The following is a 7688-nucleotide window of genomic DNA, read 5'->3' as shown; positions in this document are numbered from 1 at the left end:
ATATATATATATATATATATATATATATATATATATATAATTTGTAGAAGATGATTTATGTAAAATATAGATTTGGTCACTTAATAGACAGGTTTTTCTAAATGTTTTGTACTATTCTCATGAATGTAGTAGTTAAAAATAATCTCTGATCATACTGTTCTTATCATCTTTAATATAAAGTTTAACTTCGCAATACACAGCCTCTATTTTTAAATATTTACTAACCATCATACCCTCTAGAGATATTGATCTAAAACTGTGGAAGTAGCTGAAAGTCACCCTCAACACATATTTCATGTGCTAACAAGTCACGTGAGATTCTGCAATTTCACATTAGATTGTGCATATAATTTATAAGGTTTTTAAATTAAATGTCAAAACATTATAACTTTGTCCCTTCTCATCCTAAGATGATTGAAGTCAGAACCTGACATGTTAGATGGTGGGTGATGGCATTTTTTAAGGAAGGCTGGGCCTTTAGTTTCTGTTCTATGATCAATTTGTAAACCAATCACTCACTTGTAATCATTAGGATGTATACGACCTAAATAACATTAAAGCGAATAATTGTGATGTTGTTAAGATTCTTTTAAGTATTTACGATAAATCACGGTGCACACCTCTGCATGCTCCTGTACCATGCGCTTTTCACTCTTGCGTGGCTGCTTGTTGGGTGTAAATTTTCGATTTCTATCCGTTCCTGCGTGAGTTTTAATCAACACAAATGATGCTGCATCAAACACTGAACTGATCACAGGCAACCTTTGTCTGATCCACTTTGATCTCTCATCAGACCTGAATATGATGCCGAGGTTGCTATGGCTCTTTGCTTGTATTTGCATGCGGTTTGTTCTCATAAATGCATGCTTCCTTATCCATGTCCTTTTTAGCCTAAAGCCATTCATAGTCTGTGTTTCAACTGATCCACAGCAGTGACACGTTGCATGAAAATCACAGGCTTCTGGGATAATACAAAGGAAACACACCTGACTTGTTCAGTAATCACAAACTCAGAGATGAAATTTTACGTTCATGTGGAGGCAGACAAAAAGAAAAACGGAAGAGTTTGTAGGAAACGCCAGAGTTTAAAGGAAAATAAAAACAAAAGCAACATCAAAATGAAAATGAAAGTGTAAATGCAAATAAACTGAGCTGACCAACTCCACGAAGGTGCGGTGAGTAACCCGTGGGTCGTTCCATTTGGGTTGTTGTGCAGGGGTGTCCTGCGGCCCGCCCCTCCACGTGGCCAACGGGGTGGTGCGGGGGGCGGTGTTCCAGTTCGGGGACGTGGCAGCATACTCGTGTTTCGTCGGCTACACCATGGAGGGCGTCGGAAAGAGCAGGTGTCAGGAGAACGGCACCTGGACGCCGACGCCGACGTGCAGAGGTAGAAAGGACGACTAACAGGACTGTCCCCATCCCCCGCCCCTCCCTGAGGACACCTCCTGACTCTGTCTCTTTTGCACATAACAAATAACATCCTGCAGCTTTTTAACTCTCCTTTAAACTGTTGCTTTTCTTCCAACGCTTCAATCTTCAGATTTTTATGAATATTTGCTCATCACTAATTAAAACTTTGGGAAAAGACTGATTCAGAAACCTGTAAAAAATAATCTGCCTCCTCTTGTTCAGTGTTTCCTGTCATCTAGACTCATCAAACACCTGAATAAAAACGTAACCCGAGTGTGTTTTACATCCAGACATCAGTGCGTGTTGACCGTTGTGCAGCTCGCTTTCACTTTAGGAGTTTTTAAGACTTCTTATATCAACTCAGATTTATTTAAAACACTTAGTGGAGTAAAAAAATACAGTGCTTGGTGTTACACTGACTTAACCACAAGCTTAACAGGAACAGTGTGGTTGTGTGCAGAAACGGAAACTTTTTTTTCTGTTGAAATTCAGTCATTTAGTTTGAACACACACAGGCATGAACTTGTTCACTATTTTCAGTTCAGTTTATTTTTTCATTCAATCTTTATTTAGACAGGTAAATCCCAATGAGTCTCGAGGACTCATTTACAAGAGAGACCTGATTTCAACAAAGAATGATGACAACAATGGACAACAGTGACAACAATAAACAGTTATAAAAAGTCATACAGATTTTTTTGTTTTTTTTTTAACAAATAGGATGTCTTAAAAAAGAAAAGCAACAAAAAACAGATAGATTCTAAGGTGCATGTAGAAAACTAAAAACAGGAACATGTACCGGGAACCGTGGGCCGGTCCCCGCCCTGGCAGCGCGGCTGGGTTATACTGAGAACAGTCCGTCCCGGTCGGCAGCCGTGCCGGGGGCGAGGGGGGCCCGTCCCTCCCGCGCCGGAGCGGGAAGGAAGGGCGCAGCGAGGCACATTTATATAGCACCAAGTCACAATCACAAGTCATCTCAGGGCACTGAACAGACACATTCGTATACCAGTATATAGAAAGTAAGCTAACAACATTATTTATCTGAGGAGCAGACTGCTTCGAGTTTAACTCCATCGCAGACTCTCATTATGAGCAAGCATGAAGGCGACAGTGGAAAGGAAAAAACTCCCTCATGAGGAAAAACCTTTAGCAGAACCAGGCTCAGGACACGCGGTCATCTACTTTGTACTTCGACTGGCTGGGTTTGAGAGGAACAGATACACAATGGCAGGTCCAGAATCACATGTTAAGATAGAAATAAAATCAAATGAAAACTATTCAATTTTATCAATTAATTTGAAGAAATTAGGTCAATTTTCCTCCAGTAGTCTAAGCCTATAGCAGCATAACAAGCCAATCCTAACTATAGGATTTATCAAAAAGGAAAGTCTTAAAACTGGACAATGTGTCAGCCTCATAGACAGAAACTGGAAGTTGGTTCCACAAAAGAGGAGGCTCAAAACTGAAAGATCTTCCTCCCATTCTGCTTTTGGACTCTAGGAACCACATGTAAACCTACAGTTTGAGAGCGAAGTGCTCTGTTAGGAAAATATGGAACAATAAGATCTGTAATATAAGATGGACTAAAAACACGGGATCATATTTATGTGCCGGTGCTGACAGTCTGGATCAAAAAGCATTATTTTAAGCAGAAATATAATTTTTTTGACTCATTTTTAGTGACTTCACCAGCTGTAAAGTAACATTTTATCAAAAAACGAGATAATAAATGGTTCACTACATTTACTTCTAAAAGAACGAACAACATTATGAAGTGGTGGTGTTTGTAGAACCAGTTGGGATCTGGACCAATTTACATTTTACAGCACAAATCTCAGCAGTTCCATGGAGGCTGAAATGCAAATATCTAGTCAAAGGGTTGACAAATGAGAAACAAAAGCTGCGTCCAGAAAAGCTTTCCCTGAGAAGCTGCTGAGCCTGTTCTTTGCCTGTCTGCAGCGCTGCCTTCTCAGTTCTTTCTTTCAGTCTGCTGCTTTTGCACGAGTGCATGAAGTTTTGTGATCTTTTCCAAGAGAACTAAAGCCTGTCGTCTGACTGAGAGGTTTCTGTGCAGCACATTCCATCTGAATTAAATGCACCTAACTTAAGTGGTGTGTGTGTCTCGTTCTTCAGCGGTGTGTTGGCTGCAGTGTCAGAACGGAGGTGTGTGTCAGCGGCCCAACATTTGTGCCTGTCCTGAAGGCTGGATGGGTCGACTCTGTGAGGAGCGTAAGTGTGAAACAAGACAAACTAGAGAATTTGCTTTTCCTGCAAAAATGTAGTGTGAATGCTTATTGCTGAATAACTTGCTAAAAAAAAACAGCTGAAATTAGCTAAAAAAATGTAACTGAAATGGAAGAATAAGCCGAAGTTAGCAGAAGAAAGCAGAAAGAGCACATATTTGCTGAATTATGTTTAAATAAACAGAAATTAGCACAAAAAATTAGTAAATTACCTGAAAATAAGATAAGGCAAAAAGAAGCTTAAACTACCAGAATGAAGTGGAAGAAGATGAGCTCAAAAAATGTGGAATTAGCCGAAAAAGCTAAATTAAGCACAAAAATAGCTAAATAGTAGCTGAAAGAGCAGAAAAAGCTGAAACTAGCAGAAATAAGTTGAACGGAGCATCACATGCTGAAATTAGCATAAAGAATGTATTTAAGCTCAAAGCTGCTAAAATTAACATGAAAAACTTTATCTGAAAACAGCTGAAGTTACCTAAAAAATGCTAAAAAGTTAGCTGAAAATTAAGCTTCACTTAGCAGAAGTACGTTGAGAGAGCACAGTTTTGCCCAATTCGGATGAAAGAAGCAGAACTGAGCAGAAAAACGTGAAAATTATCAGGAAAAAGCTGAAATTAGCACCAAAAAAAAAAACCAGATGAAAAGTAGATATAAAAAAGGCAGAAAGAAGCTTAAATTACCAGAAGAAAGTGGCGAGAGCACATTTTTGTTGAATGAGGCTGAAAAAAGTTAATATGATGCAAAAATGTGGAATTAGCTGGGGAAAAACTAAAATTAGCATAACAGCAGCTAGATGGTAGCTGAAATAGCAGAAATGCTGAAACTTGCATAAATAAGCTGAAATTAGCAGAAAGAAGTTAGAAGAAGCACAAAAATGTAGTAAGAAGAAAGAATCTGAAAGTATCACAGAACAGCTGAAAAAAACTGCTGAAATTAGTTGAAAGTAGCTGAAAAAAAGTTTAAATTTGCACAAGCTGAAAGAAGCTGAAGCAGAACAAAATGTGAAAGAAGCAGTAAAAGGTTGTAAACAGATCTAAGGATTTGAAGGATGTAAAATGAGCTTCACAAGCGCTCACACAAATGTACTCCCAGAACACAACAACCCTTCATGTGGCACAAAACAAGCTGTCACTGAATTCAAGATGGCACCCAGCTCACTGAGCAGCTAAAATCTGTTCTGTCGAGAAGTCGATTAACTTCCTGTTTACACTCAACTGTCCTTTCATACCAGCTATCTGCATCCTGCCGTGCCTGAACGGAGGGCGCTGCGTGGCCCCCTACCAGTGTGAGTGTCCCGCCGGGTGGACGGGCACCCGCTGTCAAGCAGGTGAGTTTATTCATGAAGGTTTCACCTCGCTTTGGAAATACGAACAGTCAATATATTACCTGCTGCAGATAACTCTGATTACTAACTGCTAATACACGGTTTGGAAAAAAAAAAGTTTTATAATAACCTGCTGCTGAAGGCAAAGCAACAGTGTTTATGTTTGTGTATTTGTTAGTATAGAAGTGTTAGCAAAATATCTCATAAAACTGGGCGGATTTGAATGAAGCTCTTAAAAAGTAATTATTGCATGTAAATCTATATCTTATTATCTTTTGAAGTAAATCTATTTCAAGATGGCTGCCACAGCCAACTAATGTTAGGAAACACAACTGGTTGTGACTCGACCAGTTTTACAGACGTTGAACTATAATCTGTAGCCGAGACGTATCCAGCACATACTGCAAAATATCTCATGAACCATTGAATGGTTTGTAGTAAAACTCTCAGAATACTGGATGCACATCTAAGACTCATTTACGTTTCAAGTCAACTCAGTTTAAGATAGCCGCCTCAGTTATTCTACATTAGCAAACACAAAAAAATGTCATAACTCAAACAACGTTCCAAATATTGAGCTAAAATTTGATGTGGTAGTAACTTAGAGTCATCCTTAACGCATACTTCAAGCACTGCTTAATGGGCGACATCTTTGCTTCAGATTTTGTCCTTAACTCTTGGAGTCAACTCTGTCAGACTGTGACACTTTAGTGAAACTCAGAACGTAATCACTGCCTGCACATCTACAACTCACTATCATTTGGACTCTACCCAGTTCAAGCAGGCTGTCACAGCTAATCAGCATTAGCTAACACAAAAGTGGCTATAACTCCATAAATTTTGATAAATGTTAAGCTAAAGTTAGTGTGGCAGTAGCTGAGAGTCATCCCCATGATATACTTTGAGTACTAACAGATTAATATTACATCATATGCTAGGTTTGACCAAATCTGTCCTTTCTCAGCATAAGATGGTTTTAGTTTAAAGTTCTGGCATGAAAGGCGATGGGTGATATGCATTCTTTCAAGAATGGTAGGCCTTTAATTCTGATTTAAACTCGTGATTTGTCTGAATGGGGCCAACATGTAATAATTCTGTGTAAATACACGTGTTATGTTCAGTTGACAGAAATGTAAAGGTGTCTGAAATGACTCATTACTGGTAATTTTTAAAAAGATTGGTGCTGTTTTAAGACGGCAGAACTCCATTTTGGTTCCTGCTCAGACTAGCCGTTAAACTTTACTGGTTGTTCAAAGAGATAAGATAATATCTAATCTGTCCCTTTGTCAGAACTAAAGCTCTTATCAGACATGAGGTGGTTGACAGTAAATTGTATTTCCTCTGAAAATGCAGTATAAATGGTTATATTGCTGAAGGATTTTTTTTGCTGAAAGCTGCTGAAGAAGCTAAAACCAGGCTGAAAAGGCTTCATCTCCAAACTGTTAATGTGAGTTGAATTTGAACCGCTGACTTTTAGCAAAGTGAGAGAGCGCTATCTGCAGCAGAATAACAGAAGAAATGTGTAGAAAAAGCTGAATAGAGCAAAAATGTAGCTGAAACAAGCAGAGAGGCTGAAAATATATATTTTTTAAAAGATCTAATATTAAAAAATATATATTTGAAATTAGCAGAAAGAAGCTGAAGGGAGCATAAAATGCTTAAATTAGCAGAAAGAAGCTAAAAGATGATTGCTGAAAAATAGCTGAAATGAGTTGAAAAAAAAAATCATAAAGGAGCTAAAGGAAGCTGAACCAGACCAAAAGCTGGAATGAGCAGCAAACTGTTTAAAACAGCTCAAAGGGTTTGAAGGATGAGAGCTCCATTTATTTTCAATGAGAAAAACATGGCAGAAAAGGTTCAATGTTTCAAAAAGGTAAAAATTGCAGGAATACTAAAAATCAAAGCAGGACTGTCCTGAATGAGCTGAATGTTTTGTTGAATTGTTGAAATAGCACTAAAACTGCAGAACAAGTTATGTGCTGAAAAACATACAGAAGAGAATTGGATCCCTTTGCTTTATAAGCGTTCACATTATTGCAAATAAAATCCTTTAATACAGTATGTTTGTTGAGTCACATTTCCTCCTGACAACAATGATGTCATCAGTCTTGTTATCTGCTGATGAAACATCCTGATGGCTTTTCTTTGTGCTTGTTCCTGATCTGAATGCAGCTGTGTGTTCGTCACCGTGTTTGAACGGAGGAAGATGCATCAGGCCGAACAGATGTAGCTGCACTCCAGGCTGGAGTGGACACAACTGCTCCAGGTGATGACCCATAAATTAAAATAAAACAAACTTTAACTAGGGATGCACGATATTGGATTTTTGGCCGACATTCCGATATGTTAAAACTTATTTGGCCGATACCAATACCGATATTTTTCCTGGATCTACTTACAGAGACTACAGAGCTTTCTCTGCTGTGGAATTAAAATACATTATTCTGCACGGTCTTTGTCAGTTTGGCCTGATACCAAATGCAGATGCCAAAAAGGGGGCTGAAAATGATGCAACACTTCAACTTGGATTATGTTTAATGTCAAATTTATTCATGACATTTACTCTCTCTAAAACAATGACAACACTGGAACAGTGCAAATTTGTAAATTTTCACTATTCTAAACTCAACAACATGCGTGATGTCATAACGTTGTGCTGGCGCTGCAGGCATCCTTGTCACTGGGTTGTCATACAAAAACAGCGCCTTATA

At 38.5% G+C, this 7688-nt stretch overlaps 1 protein-coding gene across 1 annotated transcript in view; it reads left to right on the top strand.

Moving 5' to 3' along the window:
* svep1 (sushi, von Willebrand factor type A, EGF and pentraxin domain containing 1) overlaps positions 1-7688 on the top strand; it is a 34312-nt gene that overhangs the window by 21272 nt on the left and 5352 nt on the right. The window contains exons 10-13 of the mRNA XM_037678876.1: positions 1217-1387; positions 3544-3639; positions 4885-4980; positions 7150-7243. Of these exons, the coding sequence (XP_037534804.1) occupies positions 1217-1387; positions 3544-3639; positions 4885-4980; positions 7150-7243 (457 nt within the window). The remainder of the gene's footprint in view (positions 1-1216; positions 1388-3543; positions 3640-4884; positions 4981-7149; positions 7244-7688) is intronic.

The sequence above is a fragment of the Nematolebias whitei genome, chromosome 1, assembly GCF_014905685.2.
Source record: "Nematolebias whitei isolate Nwh7 chromosome 1, NemWhi1, whole genome shotgun sequence".
NCBI classification, from domain to species: Eukaryota; Metazoa; Chordata; class Actinopteri; order Cyprinodontiformes; family Rivulidae; genus Nematolebias; species Nematolebias whitei.
This window is presented reverse-complemented; position numbering and strand designations above follow the sequence as displayed.